General features: G+C 37.8%; 1 protein-coding gene across 3 annotated transcripts in view; it reads right to left on the reverse strand.

Moving 5' to 3' along the window:
* ATP11C (ATPase phospholipid transporting 11C) overlaps positions 1-19,023 on the reverse strand; it is a 168,682-nt gene that overhangs the window by 46,572 nt on the left and 103,087 nt on the right. For all 3 annotated transcript variants that reach the window (NM_001293100.1, NM_001435168.1, NM_001435169.1), the window contains 12 exon segments: positions 3,040-3,303; positions 4,674-4,855; positions 5,320-5,423; positions 7,301-7,374; positions 9,475-9,546; positions 10,552-10,703; positions 11,371-11,532; positions 16,257-16,454; positions 17,048-17,198; positions 18,089-18,146; positions 18,148-18,171; positions 18,520-18,584. In NM_001293100.1, coding sequence (NP_001280029.1) covers positions 3,040-3,303; positions 4,674-4,855; positions 5,320-5,423; positions 7,301-7,374; positions 9,475-9,546; positions 10,552-10,703; positions 11,371-11,532; positions 16,257-16,454; positions 17,048-17,198; positions 18,089-18,146; positions 18,148-18,171; positions 18,520-18,584 — 1,506 coding nt within the window.

Here is a 19,023-nt window from a genome sequence, read left to right on the forward strand (position 1 = left end):
TAAGAAAACCATATGGAGGAAAATCTTACAACTGAAAAAATGCTACCAATTAACATTTCATATTTTTGCAATTATGAAAAAACCAGCAATTAATCAATTTCTGCTCAGGCAATCTTGGGTGCCATTTGAGAATCGCTGCAGAAGTGTTAAACACAGCAGGGTCTCATCATTACAGATTCATTCGTCTAATGTTATGCTTCTCAAAGTTTACTGTTTAAAGAGCTGCTGTTTTACAGACTATAAGTAGTGAGAGCTTAATATGCCTCATCATTCCTTCCTTCCATATTTTGTTTCACACTATTATGAGCATGTTATATTCACTAATTAAAGAGATATCAATCATGCATTCCTTTGCTCCCCTACTCACAGAGCTGACAATGTACAGAAAACAGTGGCTCAATAATCAATCAAGCAATATCTGTAAACATCAACTCTAACTAAGCCATACAGAAAAACAGAAAGAATTATTAACTAAGCTTTTTCTGGAGACTAGAAAATCTCCTTGGGGTGAAAGAGGCACACATGAGAGAAGATGCCCCACTAAACATGATAAATGGTTAACATCTGAAAAGAATAGATACATACAAAACTGAATCACTTTGCTATACACCTGAAACTAACACAATACTGTTAATCAATTGTACTCCAATATAAAATAAAATAATTTTTAAAAAGGTTAATATAAGCCCCAAGCTTGGGGCTGGTGCACTGGGATGACCCAGAGGGATGGTATGGGGAGGGAGGTGGGAGAGGGGTTCAGGATGGGGAACACGTGTACACCCGTGGCAGATGCATGTTGATGTATGGCAAAACCAATACAATATTCTAAAGTAAAAAAATAAATAAATAAATAAAAGACACATATAATGTGTTATGACTGTAAAAAAAAAAAAAAAAGGTTAATATCCAGTGATTGGGAGAATAAATACACACCAGGAAAGAACAATGGGTTCTTTATGAGGTATGACATCTGAAATGGAACTTGAAAGGACAGAGAGGTGAAGAAAGAGAGAATGTATGTGTGGTGTGTGTGTTAAGTTGCTTTAGTTGTGTCCGACTCTTTGCGACTCCATGGACTGTAGCCCACCAGGCTCCTCTGTCCATGGGATTTCCCAAGGCAAGAATACTGGAGTGGGTTGCCATTTCTCCAGTATGTGTGGTACACTAGGAAAATAAGTTGAAAAGGTCACCTGGGGTCTTTGATATGACCTAATTCTGTGGGTAATGGAGATCCACTAAAGGTTTCTGAGCAGGGTTATGATATGGGCAGTGCTTTACACCTAAGGACCAGTCATTGGGCAGAGGGGCTTAAGTGCTTTGAGGCACAAATTACTAGGAATCTGATAAAGCCCCAGTGGAGAGAACAAGAACATGGGTAGGGCTTGGGGGCGGATTTACAGTGGAAGAGACAGAAGGAGCAGAAGTTGGTGAAAGGGATTCTGTGTCTCATGATTGTGTAACTTGGGGAAAGACTTTACCCAACTGCAGATGAATGAGGAAGAGGAAATGTTTTGAGATGGCAAGTACAATTTTCCATAAGCCCTGGCTTTTACACAAGTGCCCAAGAGCTGCTGAATGGTGCTGTAGATTTAACTGTGTCTCTCATCAAGTCCCATGTTGAACCCTAACCCTCAGGGTGAGGGTATTTGGAAATGAGGCCTTTGTGAGATAGAGAGGTCTAGATGAAGTCATGAGGGTGGGGCCCTCATGATGGGATCAATATCCTTATAAGAAGGGGAAGAGACATCAGAGCTTCCTCTCTCTCAGCTAAGAAAGGATACAGCCCACTTTCTGCAAGCCAGGCAGGGGGAACCTCACCAGAACTCAGCCATGTTGGCACCGTGATCCCAGACTTCTGGCCTTCAGAAATGCAAGAAGTTTCTATTGTTTAAGCCCCCTGCTCTGTGGTATTTTGTTATGATGGCCTGAGCAGATTAAGATAAATGCACAAGTAAAACACATGTAATCTGGACTGCCTTTGTAAGTACCATTTGGCTAAAGGAAGGAAACATTTATCACAGACAATTAATAAAAACCTGTTTACTCTCATTCATGTCCAAGTTAACAGAAGAACAACAGCTGTTTTAAAATTGGCCATCGCCTCATGATTGTGGGTTGTTCATTTTTAAAGCCTGTGAAAACCCTAGAGATGAGGACAGAGATACAGCAGAGTTGTTAAAAGCATAGGCTCTGGAATTGGATAGACCTGTTCTACATCTTATTAGCTGTGTTATCTCGAATAAGTCACTTCATCTCTCTGAGCCTTAGTTTCCCTATTTTTAACATGAAGAAAATTAGTTGTTACTGGGTTGTTGTGAAGATTAAATGAGAATAATTTAAAGTGCTTAATGCTGTTCCTGGAACAAAGAGTGTGTTTAAGAAATGTGAAATAGTATTACCTAGGGGGTCTTTGGATTTAGAAGAGGAAATCGATTTGCTTATGGCCAAGGTAAATTCCAGTAATTGGTTTAGAGAAACCTAAGCCACGGTCAACGTATCTCTGGGTATTGAACTACTGTGGATCAGTGCCTTTCCTTGAGAACCCTAGGTTCTACAAGTTCTTCCTAAGCAGCTTGTTGAAAGCAGTCAAGTGGCTATGCTATCAAGTGTTTGGTCTCCTTTGAAGCATAAAAATTCACATAGAAAATGGCTCCAGGATCTCAACCTGCACAGAAACTGTTACAGAAACTGACTGTATTACATTCAATTTAAGAGACCATGAAAAGGGATATTTTTTTCTTAACATGGACCAGGCCAGGATATCAATACTAAATACTCAGACCCTAAATATTTAGAAAATGAACCACTTTTCTAAAGCTCAAGAAGTGTAGGTTTTTTTAAAAACAGAAACAGGTGAAAAGTGTCAAATAATCTCAAATAGGCCATTAGCCAAGTCCTCAGGGAAGGTTCTAACTCACAGGGATAAACCACCTACAACCAACCAATGTTAAATTAGAGAAAACAGAGTCTTCTGCCTAAGTAGCTCTGGTTTACATCTGTACCAAGGTCTAAATATGACAAATTGATGGACTTTCTTACTTTTTAAGGCTTCTAGTACTTTTAGGAAATTCATGCAGCAGCTTCTTACGATATTCAGTCAACAACTCATGTAATCGATCCTCTTTCCTTTCGCTTTCTTCAATTGTCTTGGTGGTCAGTTCCAAGAGCTCGGTGTTGGTTTGGAAAAGGCGGCAGGCATAGCAGGTGGATTTTGCAGTCTCCATCTTGTCGCCAGTAAGCACCCAGACTTTCAGACCTGCGGCATGCAGGGCTTCAATGGTCTCAGCGGCTTGATCTTGTAGCCTAGGAACACAAAGGAAACCTTGTTATCTTTGAAAATTCCTGACACAGATTCTGCAAGAAGGCTTGTTAAAGAGAATATTCTTATAATTCATAGCAATTTTGGAATCTTGACATATTTTAATAGTTACTTTTCTTATATATCCTCTACCCTTTCTAAGCGTATTCTTGTTGGCATAATTTTACTTATTAAAGTACATTTCAGACAATGAGGTTTTGAAAGTTCATGACCTCACTTAAGGTTACTGGTATCTAATGACAGAAATAAGAATCATCACTCTTAGCTAAAATGTTCAGAATCTCACCAAATGGTCTTACTCATTGTCACTTTAGCATATTTCATTATGTTGTCTACAAATACTTAATGTGGTTCAAAACTGAAAAGGCCAGACACATCCTAATGAGATACTGAGAGAAGTCAGCAAATTCCCATCCCTGAGGACCTTGAAAGCCAAACATTCTAAAAGACAATTTAAGCATAATTTTCAAAGGGAAGGACAGAAGAAGGATACTTTGTATTTCTTCTGGCTAGAGAATAACAATGAAATTGTTGTTTAGTTGGCAAGTTGGTCTGACTCTTTGTGACCCCATGGACTGTAGCCAACCAGGCTCCTCTGTCCATGGGATTTCCCAGGCAAGAATACTTGAGCAGGCTGCCATTTCCTCCTCCAGGGGATCTTCCTGACCCAGGGATTGAACCTGCATCTCGTGCATTGGCAGGCCGATTCTTTACCACTGAGCCACCAGGGAAGCCCAAATTATACTGTATGAATTCTATTAGAACCTTCCAATATAGCTGAATCTATGTTTATAACTTTGTGTTTGGGTTAAGCCTGATAATTCACATTCATTACTTATAGAAAACTCCCAAAATAGAATCTAAAACATATTTTTTCAAGCAGATCAATTTTGGAGCCCTATAATCATGTCTGGTAGAGCCAATTATTTTAAAAATGTGCTCTAGTCTGTGTAACCTGTGTAACCAGGTTACAATGAGTTCTCATGTTGCTTGCTCTACTTTGAATTTCCCTTCTGCTCATATGTCTGTCAAAATCATATCCATTCTACCAAACACCACCTAAATGATACCTCTAGCACAAAACTTCCTACACATAGTAAGACTACTTCATAAATATCTGTACAAATGAAGGGATGGCATAGGAAGTACTCAAAAGACCTTAGAGATGACAGATTCATATTCTTCTAAGTCACAAATACTTAACTCAAAAATTATTTCCACAAACAGTTCAAAATCTGGTGTACAGACAAAGCTAAATCAAAGATTTCAAAGCTTGGAATAAATAACCAATCTGGACAGATACTACTCTAAATGATTGGTCATTAAAATAACAAGAGTATCATTTTCTAGTTACTTGTCTTCCACTGCAGTGGCTCCAATTAAATGCATGTCTGTCTCAATCTCATCGAAAACCTTTTCCATTTTTTCTTCTCTGTCTTGTAAGGCCATTTTTGCCTCTATGAGCTGTCTGTTAACTCTTTCATAATCATCTGGAGCAATTTCTTTGAAGGCTATACAAAGTGTCCGATACCCCTCCTAGAAGCAAAGTAGGAGATCTCTAGTTATCCAAATAACAAAAACAAACAAAATACACTCTTTAAATACTCTTGCTTTATCATACCAAAAAAAAAAAAAAAAGAAATTCTGACTAATTTTCTTTTCAGTTAAAAAAGGGAGAAAAAACAGATTGCATTAGGTTAACATTCAATTGGGTTCAGAATAACAAAATAATACCTCTTGGGTTTAAAAAAACACAAAAGCAGAACATAAAACAAAGATTCTTGAAAAGTCTTCAAAGGTTGCAAATTCTGAACAGAAACTTGCTCCAGGATGTTTTATATTAAAATAAGGAAAATAATATTACAAAATCCCCCAATACAAAAATAGACCATAAAAATAAGCTAAAATTCATTTAAATTGTCCTTTATATAGCAATCCACAGGCATAGTCATCTCTAGCATTTCTCCTTCTCTCTATTGAGGGGCGGGGTGCAGGCTCACCATCGCATTATGTTCCACATGGACTTTAATTAAGTCGATTTCATGATTTTGTACCCTGGGGAAAACTGCTGAGTCGGCTCCTTTACAAAAGAGAAGTATATCTCCTAAAATAAAGAATCAAAGAGTACTTGACTTACTTAGAGTTAGATTGGTATTGGGATTTTCATAACAAGTAACTATTATGGTGGCTTCTCCCTCCCAGCAGCTGTGTATCCTGAGACTGCCTTGGAATGTTCACCCAACTGGAAGCAGACATCTTGACCTTCACTCTGTCAAGACAATATCCATCACCTCTGAGGACCAATAAGGAGACAACTAATATCCCAGAGTTTACAGTATGCACCTCTGTTAAAAGATATACCCTGTAAGTGAATCACTTGTGTCAAGGAGCTGCATCTGACTAAATTCACTATGAGGATGCTGTCAACCATGGTCTAAAAGCCACATGTAGCATTTACAGATGCCAAGGAGCAAACTCAAGCACCAACAAGAAAAAATCATTTTCAAAGCTTATACATGTTAGCTTTTAGCAGTAGCTTGCTGATTTTCACTGGAAACTGGAGAATTGCTCTGTAGAATGCTATTATAAATAGCATTTATACCAGTCTGTGTACCCAGGAACATAGACAGTTGACCTTTAAGAAAGAGATTCCAATCTTATAAGGCAAAGTGCTAAGTTCAAGAAGTTAAAAAATGGTAGCTCTGAGGTCAAGGCCCTTGGGAGACCACTTCCTCAGACATCTCACCATCTGCAATAGAATGCAGACATGCACAGGTACAGGTAAGAACAGAAGAATTCCACACATTAAGTGTATTTTTTTTTTAATTTCTCTCACAGGGACCTCCCTGGTGATCAAGTGGTTTAGAATCTGTCTTCCAATGCAGGGGATGCAGGTTCAATCCCTGGTCTTGGAAGTAAGAGCCCACATGCTGTGGAGCAACTAAGCCCATACGCCACAATGAAGAGCCTGCGTGCTGCAACTAAGACCTGATGCAGCCAAATAAATAAATAAATATTAAAAGACACTCCTCTAGCATATCCATGGTGTGTTTAAAAGTCATAGAACAAATTCCACATTCACATATAATGAAACCAACGTTGTAACTTTGCAGTCACACCACAAAGTATGAATAAGGATGGACATATTCCCTCAAGGGTCTGTCTATATCTTCCCATTCTCATATTAAGAAATTTTCAACAGATTTAATCCTAAAAAGTTAATTAATAGGAAATAAATCAAGAATATTTTGAAAAACCACCTAGAGACATACATACAGAGACACACACAGACACACACTTACACAGAGGAATCCGAGCCAACAAATGAAGCAGCAATGCTATCCCATGGGTATTGCTGAATCTGAGCATAAGGCATCACAGCCACCACACCTTCTCCTAAGAACATGGGTGAACCCTGAAAGGATGGCACTGGTTCCCCTGCAAAGGGCAAGCTTCTTTATTGTGTGAAACAAAGAGCCCAGGGTGCTAGAGTAAATCATGTGTCCTTTCCCAGCAGTGGGGCCTTGGTCATCTCTGGCTTACCTGCTCCCAGAAAGTGTAAAGCACTGGGGAGTTAGGATGGTCAGGGAGGGAGAACCAGCAACTCTCTACACTCAAAAACTACTGCTAGTAATCGCAAACCATGCAGTTGTAGTGGGCTGCCACAGGTAGACACTGGTGGTGATTGGTCAGTACCCTGAACTGTAAAAAAAAAAAAGTCACCCTTTCTGTTCCTGTTTGGATATCCAAGACTGAGAAGTGGAGCTCACTTTTCAAGAAAATTCATATATTGTCATACTAGGGGTTCTGCCACTGATAATTTGACAAGCTGAACAGGTGCTTATGTAAATACATTCAGGGATATACAAGAGCTTTAAGTAATCAAACACTACTACATGAAATGTTTTTCTCTCTTGAAGTAGTTGATCAACAAATCTACAAATGGAAAGAAAGAAAAAGTCAAGTCTTAAATATGCATACCTGTTTGAGTCTTCACAATTACACTCATACGACGGCGGACAGCATCAAAGTTTAAGGTGTGAAGAAGTTCATACCTTTAATAGAAAAAAAAAAGTGAGAAAAGTGAAATACCAAGACCACACTGGGAAAAAAAGAAAAAAAACACAACAGAAACATTTTACATTAACAGAGATTTCCTCTTGGATTAAGGGTCGCTGCTTGTGTGCACAAGGGTTCTTTCCATTGTGTCTTTGGAATTTCTCTGCACTTGGAACATGCTGTCAGAGGATACCAGCGGTGGTTAAGGGGTTCCTATACCTTCTCATTATATGACTTAAAATAGTAAGGGGAGAGTGACTGCATAGGAATGAGGTACAAAGAGCTGTCCCACCAAGCCATATCTAGAGGCTACCTAGAAATAGTCCCATCCTACCACTTATTTTAATCATCTACGGAATGTCTACTATGTGTTGGGCACAGTGACAGATGCTGGAGAAGACACATGAATCTTCTCTTAAGGGGCTCATCATATGATAAGGATGTGTGTGTGAGTTAGTTGCTCAGTTGTGTTCGACTCTTTGCGACCTTATGGACCGCAGCCCACCAGGCTCCTATGTCTGTGAATTCTCCAGGCACGAATACTGGAGTGAGTTGCCATGCCCTCCGCTAAGGGATATTCCTGACCTAAGGATCAGACCCACGTCTCTTGCATTGCAGGCAGACTCTTTACCATCTGAACTACCAGGAAAGCCCATGATAAGGGAGGCAGAGGTTAATGAAGTGACTACCTCCTAGTCTTCCAAATACTGAAGTAAAGGAACACACAGAGGAGATGTAGGAGCACAGAAGGAAGGCCTCCTGGAGGAGGTTTTGCCTGAGCTGTGTCTTGCAGCAGTGACATGATGGAGAAAGGATATCATGGCACTCTGAGTATAGAGAAGAGCATGTGCAAAGGCAGAGCAACATGAGAGCACATGGCCCATGGCGGGACTGACAGTAGTCCACATAAGGCTGAGATCTAGTTGATAGGGGTGCAGCAAGAGAGGTAGGCAGGGGTTAGGACCTGACAACACTGTGGGCCATTGCAGATACTTGGGATTTCATCCTAAGGGCAATAGTAATCCATTGAAGGGTATAAACAGTGGAATGACATGATCAGCTCTGTGTTGCACTGGCTAAGCTATGCAGTAGATGAAGAAGAAAAATAAGAGTTATTTGAGAAAATGTGTGGAAATAGTTTCTTGAAAATAAATAACTTATATACAACTATCTGATTTAAAAGTATTTACTACCAAGCTTGTCTTTGATGGGAGTGAGCAGGTCACTGGTTTGGGGATATAGGATATGTGTGTAAGACATCTACTTGTAGCATAATGTCTCATTTGCTATTGGCCAGATGGGGGTACTGTTGTGAACCAGCTAGAATCTGTACTTTGACAATAATTCGGCTCCTTCCTGGCAGTCAGGCCAAAGAGTCTTCCTCTGGCTCTTGAACATTCCTTTCCAAAGAGGCATATTCCCTAGCAAATTTACATGCGTTACAGGTTTCTGAGATGGGTCTCAGGAGATGCTAGGAGTCCGAATGAAAGTCAGATAATTATATTTCAAGTTCTTATAAAGGATATAAAATTAATCAGAGGGCCTAATTAAAACCTGTTATTAAGGCAAGGTAGATTTGTTTGTTGGGATCTCTGTAGCAAAAAGAGAAAAAAAGGAAATGTGGAGCTTACTACTGCATCAGAGTACTTGCCCTGGGGCTCACACTCAAGTATCTAGAACAAGAGAAAGTTTCTGACACCAAAGCTATTATGACTGGCAGGGCGTGTAATCCCAGAATGATTCGTCAGGTTCTAGACAGCAGAAGGTTTCATACATGTTCACTGATTTTTCTTGCAGCATGTGCTGGAGACCTGAAATGGCATCTAAAATTCAGAAAAGTCCAGACAGATGCTCATTCAGGCTACTGGATCGATGTGTGAACAAAACTGAAATCATTTACACCTCAAACGCTAATTTCTGCCACTCTACGAAAAATGTCTTCTACTCCAGCTACATTTATATAAAACTCTTACCTGGGAGAGCAGAGTCTTATATTTATAGATGCAATCACTTCCCTTTCCTGCCCTTCCTAAATCCATCTAAAGCTGACTGTGGAGTTAAGAAGTAAGAATCACCAAACATACGGCACTACTTACTCTTCTATTTCTTTTCTTTGGTTCTCTACTCTCATATAGCCATTCTGAACACCTACAAATGTGAATCCATACCTGTGAAACAAAATAAAAAAGACCGCTGTGTATTTTTAAAGAATGATGAATTTCCCTTTGCACTGGGATTATTCATACTTGTTTATTGTTTTCTTCTTTTTCATAAAACCCCAATCTATAGCTGTACTTCCTTTTACTTGCTGAGATATAACACAGACCAAGTCAATGCCCAGTCACAAATCATAACCAAAAAAAGAGGCAATTTGTAATTTCAATTCTGTAGCTAACACATGGGGTGACCTTTTATCCACTTAATCATCTTGGGCCTCACGGATAAAGCAGGACTTTCAATAACCAAATGATATCAAAATTGCTGGGAGTACTTCAGAAATAACATGTATTATATGAAAAGTGACCATTGTTAGAAGATTTCCAAAATATAATGTGAACATTTGGACTTCTGGCTGGAATGCACAAATAGTGATAAAAGTTACAACTATGCATTGCTATTTTCTTTTTGGTCTTAATTGGTTAGGTTTGGGAATTTTTTCCAACTTTCCGATAAAGTAGCTTGGCTTCTTATTAAAGAATAAGGATACCTATAAGACAAGGTTATTGAAACAAATAAGAGAAAAAACAAAATAATACCTGTCCTCCTGTGATTTCACTTTCTTTGGAGAAATAAAAGAAATGTTTGATTTTTTTTTTTACTCTTTGAAAATGCTAATGTATTTTTCTACAACTTATTTTGGGGTTTTAAAATAGCATTACTTACTGAGGTATAACTAATGGAGAACTGCAAATATTTAATATGTGCAACTGGATGACTTTGGAAACATGCGTATGTCTGTGACATCATCATCACAATCAAGGGAAGAGATATTCTGAAATTTCTCAGTTTCTTTGTATCTTTTTGCTTTTTTGTTGATTGGGGTAATAAGAACATTTAACATATGAGATCTACTCTTTTAACAAACTTTGAAGTGACAATACCATATTGTTAACTACAGGGAGAACATTATTATTATCCTGAAATTATTCATCCAGCATAACATATATGCTTACTTTTTAGCTCCTTTGACCAAAGCTATTTCATCTGGTGAAGATGACATATAGGTTAATTCAGATGACTCTGTAACTCCATCAACAGTATCATTTGGTTTAACTTCTACAGTGTGACATAAACACAAGGCACGCAGAAAGAGCTCTTCTCGATTCTGTTGAACAGTGACAGAAAAATGACTATATTATTTTTACTGTGATCACTTGGTAAGTAGTCAATGAACAGAGAAAAGTTATTAATGTGAGAGCATGTTATAACCACCAGCAAATTGAATAGCAGATATTTATGAATTCCTAATACTCAAATGAGCTATATATTCTCCTAATCCCTGCCAACATGCCTGGTCCCCAGCTAACATACCTTAGGGGCTCTATCAACTCATTCTTACTGCAGTGCCACCTAATCCCAAAGCAGTGACATCTCCATGGCCTAAAAGAATGCATTCAGTTCTAATTCACAATCTGGCAATAGCTCAGGTGCATGGAGACTCTGGTTCATTTAATGCCTAGACACTCCTGGGGCTTGAATGATTTCAGTAGACATCATTCTTGGAGTAGCTCATATTTTTAAAGACAAAGCACCAAATACGATCACACAGTGAAAGATTTACCCAAATGCCATTTCTCACAATGTTCTCTTTTTATAAATTCTACTTGTTTACAAATTCCAGAAGTGTCCATAAAATAAGAAAGGTGAAGTTGCAACAGCAAACAAATGGCTATTCAAAAGTCTATGTCACGTGCCCAAATCCTTCATTTCTGTTAACATAGGACTATCTAAATTGATTTCTCAAGGCAAAATGGTAACGCAAATAATGCCACCTTATCAGCTCTGTCCAAATATGGTAAGGGTCCATCAGTTTGAGAGAGTCCATCAGTCTCCTGAGCTACACCTTTATACTTATGCCCATCTATGCAGCATTCAATGAATTCCATGGTGTTTTCAGTAAGTGTTCCAGTCTTATCAGTAAATACATAATCCACCTAAAAACAAGAATACAAACATATGCATTCTTACTTTCTTCAATGTGATTAACTTTTAGTTAGCATGGCTATTTTCATATGCACAGAAATCACCTTTTCCAAAGACTTGTCAAATGTCAGACAATGACAGAAGCAGTATTATCAAATGAATGAGAAATGAATATGTATCTTTTAAGATTCTGAAATAGTATCACATGTCTAAGGTTCTTGTTGTTCATTCACTAAGTCGTGCCTGACTCTTTGGTAGACCTACTCAAATACAGGAGATTAGTAGGAAGGAAAACTGTGGCTATTTTGTCCAAACTAAGACTCCTTCAATTTAACACCTACATGTTTTGATATAAAGAAGTTAACATAACAAAAGTCAATAAAGAAGTTAACATAACAAAAGTCAATTTTCCAAGCAGGAAACATTTTATGGACCACTTATTTCTCTATCTCTCTGACACACACAGAAAATATATTTGATAGGAACTAAATTAATTCGGCCCTGGAGAAGGAAATGGCAACCCACTCCAGTATTCTTGTCTGGGAAATCCCAAAGACAGAGGAGCCTGGTGGGCTATATATAGTCCATGGAGTCGCAAAGAGTGGGACACGACTTAGCAACTGAGCATGCACGCAAGCAAATGGGATGTAACAAAAGTTTTCCTTGAAAAGTAAAATTTTCTATAAATATACTGGATTGAAGTGAAATGCATTGTGTCTTATATGTATGTAACAGTTACAGAATATAGACAGACAGGGGAAATAATAATAACAGTTACTTAATTAGGAGACACAATAAGTCAATAAATGATCAAAAACATAAATGAAATTTCTTCCCCAATACTATGTATATTTTAAGATACTCCTCAAAAAAGTCTCCAAATTAAAAAAAAAAAAGGAGCAGAGTTTATAATGATAGGTTAAAGTATAAGCATACTTTCATAAATAATGGAAAAAATAGGCTATGAAATAAATTTTCCATGTAAAATAAGCCTTTTTGAGCTTTTCCATTTATCTCAGTTTTTATCTCTTCTATTTATAACATCTGGCTTTTGGAAACCCACAATTTTATCCTCCTTTTTGGCAATTTATGCTTAAATAGTTAAAATTACGGGCTGACAGGAACAAGCATAAGTACAAGATTAAGGTTTTTATTATGTAAGGGAGAAAGAGATGAACTGCGGCAGTAGCTGCTTTCTAATTATTTTTCAAAGCTTTTCACGGTAGCAGCACTGGCACAAATATAGCATTCCAATCTTCTCTTTTTTCTGTTAGCCAGCCAAGTTTGAATTCTCCCTTTAAATTAATCCAAGTGCTATTATTCCTGTATCATCTAGATTTTTCTAGTTAAAGTGAAATTCTTTGGGGCTTTTTGTGTGATCAAAATTATTAACCTTCATTTTCTTCCAAAAGGTTCTCCTGGGTTGGTGCAGCTCCTACAACTGAGTGAGCATTAACCCATTTTGAAATCTTTTATAGATTACAAAGGTAATAACTTTAACTTTAAAAACATAAAGTGCAATTGTTTGCCTATATATAACAGTTTGTACAGTATGGATCTGTCTACAATGAATCTCAAGGGTATAGGCCAACAAAGTATACCATGATAGAGGGATTATCAAACTGTAGTCTGCAGCACACTCAGTTGGAGGGTGCTTGTTAACTCAGATCACTGGGCTCTATCCCCAGAGTTCCTGACTCAGTAGCTCTTGGGGTGGGACAAGATAATGTGCACTTCTAATCAGTTCCCAGGTGATGCTGATGCTGCTGTTCCTGAGCTCATGCTCTGAGAACCAATGATCTAATATATGCACTATACTAAGGACAAGAGGAGGAGAAGATTGGCTATTATTAAAGAGTATCCTCATAGGAGAGACAGGGCTGATGAGTGAGAGGCTACTGCCTGCCTCTGATTCTCATCAGCCTCTTCCTCTTTAGTGGTAGGTTTGAGCCGGTTGCAGACCTACTCTATCAGCAAGCAAGCTCAAAGTCATCAATTTATGGACAGAAAGCCTAAGTGAGATAGCTGTTTAAGAATAGAGAGAGCCCTAAGATAAAGGCTGAACACATGAAATCATCTAGTTTACAGGCCAAAATATTTTTTATGGTTTAAACTTAGTGAAGACCTTCTACTGGAGTCATGGTTCCACCACCCAGTAACTTTGTGACCTTGGAAAACTCCCATCTCTCTGAACATTAAACATTAGCCTTAAATAATCAAAGCTGCTGCACAAAGCTGTAAAGATTACTAAATATGCTTGCAAGCTCTAAGTTGTTACATAGATGTTGACTGTCATTGCTGCTGACCTGATCAAAATCACAGTACTGGACTCTTTCCATCATTTCATAGTTCCTATAATTTTTCTGATTATCATCACATTGCTACAGTTAGGGTACAATAAGTGAATTTCTTCAACTATATGGTGAACAACTCGAGGTTTTCTTGTTTACTTTGTAACAGTAGCTCCCAGTACCAAGAACATATCTTAGATAACACAGAACTTTTAGTGCACAACCACTAGATTGAATTACTGGAATCAGAGTATATATCTGGCATACTGCTGGGCATAGCTGAGAGACTGAGAGGGGATATGAAAGCACAGGCTATCCCACAATTTTTTAAAGGTTAAAACCATTTGGTTGTCTAAAGGACAGATGTCTAATCATAAAAGACCCCATTCTATTCCAATTGAACTGAGCAGTCTACTTTCTTTTTGCTTTTCAAGTCAAAGACAAACAGTGTTCTAAACATATCTCCTATTTTCTTTTAATACCAATGTGGGTCACTTTGAAAGAGGTTAAGCAAGTGTTTGCAATGGTACTGATGGAAATTGACACTGCTCTTAGTAAAATAAAAGTCCTATAGATTTAAACCATGACTCATCAAGGAGGAAACCGGGTTACACTTGATTTTGTGTTGTACTGGTCCACTAAATGCAAACGAAATCATTTGAAGACTTCCTTGCATTTTCATTTAGGTTGTTTCTACACATACAAGCTGATGTAAGTTGGGTATGATGTAAGTTGTTTTATACTGTACAATATAAGTGGTGGTCTGGTTATTACCTTAGTTGGTTAAATGATGATCATACCAAAAAACAGCAGGTTTTAGTGGGGAAAGAAGTGGTGGCTAAAATGAAAGACTGGTTGTTTTCACTGAATCATTTATTATTAATAGATCATTATCCAAAGCTCTATTTTACTTTCTGAAGTATGAATAAGTCTAGATGATAGGAACAAACACACAATCCTTGTAGATAAGATGGAATCTGATGAGGTTGGAGGTCTGGCCTGGATATTCCTGCCTATCTCTCATGAGATAGTGCCACATGTGGAAAGATGGCTGTTCTATTTGCAGCAGCTGGGGACTAGCCATGTTCACCCTTGGGTAGGTTAATCCATGCAGTCAGGCACTGAATCTAGAAGAGGCAGATCAGCTGTCAGGGAAAAGTTCACCAGAGTGGCTTATAACTCATTTTTTTTTCCCATGCAAAAGAGTTGCAGAGTGATGCCTTTTGCTGGGACTAGAGCAGTTCTACCAGGCTCAGTCCTGGATGAAAAGTTCTGGTTTACAAAGGCTAAGCTCAGCTGTGGTCACTGAAGTGACCTATAAAAGAAACTTCTGGAACAATATATAAGGGAAAGGCATTTGCCTGTTCACGGCTTTTCTATCCTCTGTGACTCAGTGTCTCTGTGGGAGGCAGATGCCACCTCTGGGATCCTGGAGTCCTAGAGTCAGATCTCAACACAACGTATCTGGAGAATCCTTTCAGCCTTGTGGACTAGTTGTCAAGAGGATACTCTAGTTTAGCAAAGGTTGTGTAAAGAACAGAAATACAGAGTGGGGGTAGTGGGAGACTGAACTCAGGAGCAGAGTTTTGAGGTATACGTGCAAATCAGCACCATTTAAAACAACTGTGAGGCCCTGTTCAGCCACACAGTTTCATTAACTGATTCTGCATTCCTAGTCCCAGAAATGACATTTCCACAGCCTTGACATTCTAAATACTAAGAGAAGAAAATGCAAGCCAAAACACTCCCTCGGCTTGTGAAAATCATTACGTGACATAGTAAATTCAGAACGCAAAAACTAGTCAGAAAAGAACCCAAGAAGTCACCCACTTGAAGAATTACAGCTAGGCTTCAGCCTAGCATTTGAAAACAACTGGGTTAGCAAGAAGTTCAAAGCTTGAACTACTCTGGTACATGAAGCAAAAAGCATTAGTGGAGTACATGCCTCACATCTTCCTTCATTAAATTCTTGCACAGAATAAACAACTCTGCTTTCTAGGTCTATATTCCATCTGATCAGAAATGTCCAAGAAAATGTCCATAGGACAACTCTGGTCAATTTGGTTTATGGAACAAAATGTATTTATAAAATAGCTTATTTACACTATCCCACATTCTATCCTAAATGATTATAGATGGTGATGAAGACTACTTGTTTCCTGTTTCAAAGCAATAACCCATAATCAAGCACCACCAACAGGTTGAGCTTTAAAGAGAATTTCTGTAACATTCAAATTTAATACATAAATCGGGTCTTTCTCAAAAATGCCAGCAAAAACTGACACTATAGTTAAGATAACATCAGCTTGCCTTCATACATGCCTGCATAAAGAAATTTTATTGAGTTACATTTCCAAATGTGAATATGGTCGCAAACACTGGTGATCCAGACTACAATAAAAGCAATTTTCACTATGTTACCTTAAGTAAAAATGACTTCTTACCTGACCAAGTTCTTCATTAAGGTCTGATGTGTTTACCAGGGCTCCTTCATTAATTTCTTCATCATAGAAGTCGTTATCCCATGAAATGAAGAAGGAGCCCAAGAATTTTTGCATTTCTACTGTGACATACATGGAGACAGGAATGATAAAGTTGAACAGAACCATAAATGACAGGAAGTCAGTGAACATTTTTAAAACCTAAAAAAAAAGGGAATAGTTCATGATAATTAAATACACAGTTCCATCAAGCAAGTGTAATATACACTTTCTATCTTTTAATTTCAATGCTGAAAGCACTGCTCTTGCTATAAAAAAGAAACTTCCCAATGACACTATATCATTGGTCACATTATCATCATAGCATTGTGAAACATGTAAACAGTCCTGAATTTTTGTCACTTTTGTTGAGTGAATGTACCTTGACTTAATACTTCTTAAACTTCCTTAAGGTCTCTGTTTCTTCCCACCCTCAGATATGAATGTAGGATCAAAGTTTTCATGTAGGCATCCATTATGTTTCTATCATGATATATCACAAGCTCGTAACATATTAACATGCCAGACCTTTTGGCCCAGTTGCCTAAAACTCTTAACCTAAGAGTTAAAAACAAGGATATACGCCTAGGGTTAAGAAAAAAATACTAGAATGTCTTAAAGTTAATGGCTTGGGGCTACCATACAACCAAGAGAAATCCCTAATACCAAGGTATCATTATCTAAGCAGTATTTCAATTAAGGGTGCCCCTGTCACAATGTACTAGGGTTACAATTTTCAGCATAAAACAAATTACCTTCCAAGTTTCCCGTTCTTTCTGGGTCTTTTGGTTATACCAAGGTTCATCATTATGTGGGGTACTTTGCCAAACATACTTTAGAGTAGTGCATATTGCAGCTTTGGTCAGTAAGATAAATAAATACACAATCAGGAAAGCATTAATGGATCTGAAAAATAAGATATTATGAATTTAAAAACCATTGAAATACTGAAGATATCAACTAGGTATAGACTAAATTGTTCAGTTTTCTAAAGCTTCTCCTATGTACAACGTGTAACCATAGTGCAGGCCTGTATGGGTGAACCTCGGTCATCACTGCTAAAGCATTACTCTTGACTGGTAAAATGGAAAAGCCAGTCCTAACCATAATCCAAAGGGAAATGGCTGATTAGCTCAACACACCTTTAGTAAGGATCCTATAAAGTGACAGAACACACACACCATTACCTACTCAACCCTTATAAAAGGAGTAGATTGTTTCCAAACCTGAATCCTAAAGGTTTGGAATAGAGGGTAGAGAAGCAAATGTGAAATAGTCAAGCTTAGTGTGGATTCTTTTAATGCAAAAGTAGAGCTATGAAGAAGGTGTTGCTGATATGCTGCATGTCCATGGCAACAGGAGAGTAAGGTTGTGCAAATGGCTTTGAAGGTGTGTCAAGTACCACACAATTATTTGCAAGGAGACCATTATCTGTGTTGTGCCATATAGCAACTAGAGGACCCCAAACCATTAACTGTCAGCAAAAGAGAATAAATTTTACCTAAACTCTGCCCGTGAATAGCTAAGTGAGCTTAGGTAAATCACTTATCATCTCTAAGACTATTTCTCTATCTGTAAAGTGTTCAGACTAACAGGAATTACTCCAAGTTGCTTAAAGGATTAAACCAAATCAGCCATACAAAACAATGAGCACAGTTTCTGGAACAAAAGAAGTGCTTAAAATGGTAATGCTATCACAATTTATGTTGTTTTTTCATACTGTTGATACTTGGAAATATTGAGAAGTAACAATTTCAGTTCAATAACAAGTAAAGAAATTGTGAGGCACACCTAACTTTTCAACAGCAGAACGTTTCTGAGATTTCCCTTGGTAGTTCAATGCCATTTTGGTTTCCCATTCCAGTGTAAACAGCAACTCCTAAGGAATAACAATACGATGAAAATGAGGTTACAAATGAGACTGTCAACCCAACTCCCCACCCAGCTGGATCTACCAACTTTTTCAATCTATAAAAATAGTAATTCTAAACTCTCTTCTATTTACCAGTTAATAATCATTTACAGTATATTTTTATAATATAATTTTAATCAACATAGTTTGTCATATTTCAAGTTAGTTTACCATCTTATAAATTCCCAACACCTAAAAAGAGACTTAGACTAAATGGAATTAAATGCCATGTTCAATTTTTTTACTGCACTATTTATGAACATTTAGGTATTAAAAGGCCTATTTCTAGTAAGTATATCTTAAAAAAACGTTCACCATATATCTTCTTGGTATTTTTTAGTGTAGCTCCTTTCAACAAGAGATTTTCAGGTCCCAAAGACCTAAACAAAAAATGAACACAACTTATTCAAAGAGTCCAACTAATAGCACCATCAACTTTGGGGACATAGTTTGCTCTTGCACACATCTATTTTCAAAAGATTCAGGATGCATCTGTCTTACTTATATGCTTACTAACACAAGATGAGTTGAAAAATCCTCCCTCTGAAGTTACTTAGGGTATAGCAGATAGAAGCACACAGTACAGGAGATGCCAGCAACACAAAAAGGTAAAGACATGCACAGAGGTAAAAGGACTATGAGTCATGAAAAGCCAAGATAACAGCAGACAGCAAGAAACAGAAAGAAAAAGTGACTGTAAAAAGACTGGAAAGCAAAAGTAAAGGAAGGAGACATGGTGCTGTATTTATAGAGCGCAAACCCGCCTTTGAGGGGGATCACTGAGCTCCTGGTGTTTAAACTTCCTTCTGAGCACTGGCT

This window comes from Bos taurus, chromosome X (genome assembly GCF_002263795.3).
Source record: "Bos taurus isolate L1 Dominette 01449 registration number 42190680 breed Hereford chromosome X, ARS-UCD2.0, whole genome shotgun sequence".
Classification (NCBI taxonomy): Eukaryota; Metazoa; Chordata; class Mammalia; order Artiodactyla; family Bovidae; genus Bos; species Bos taurus.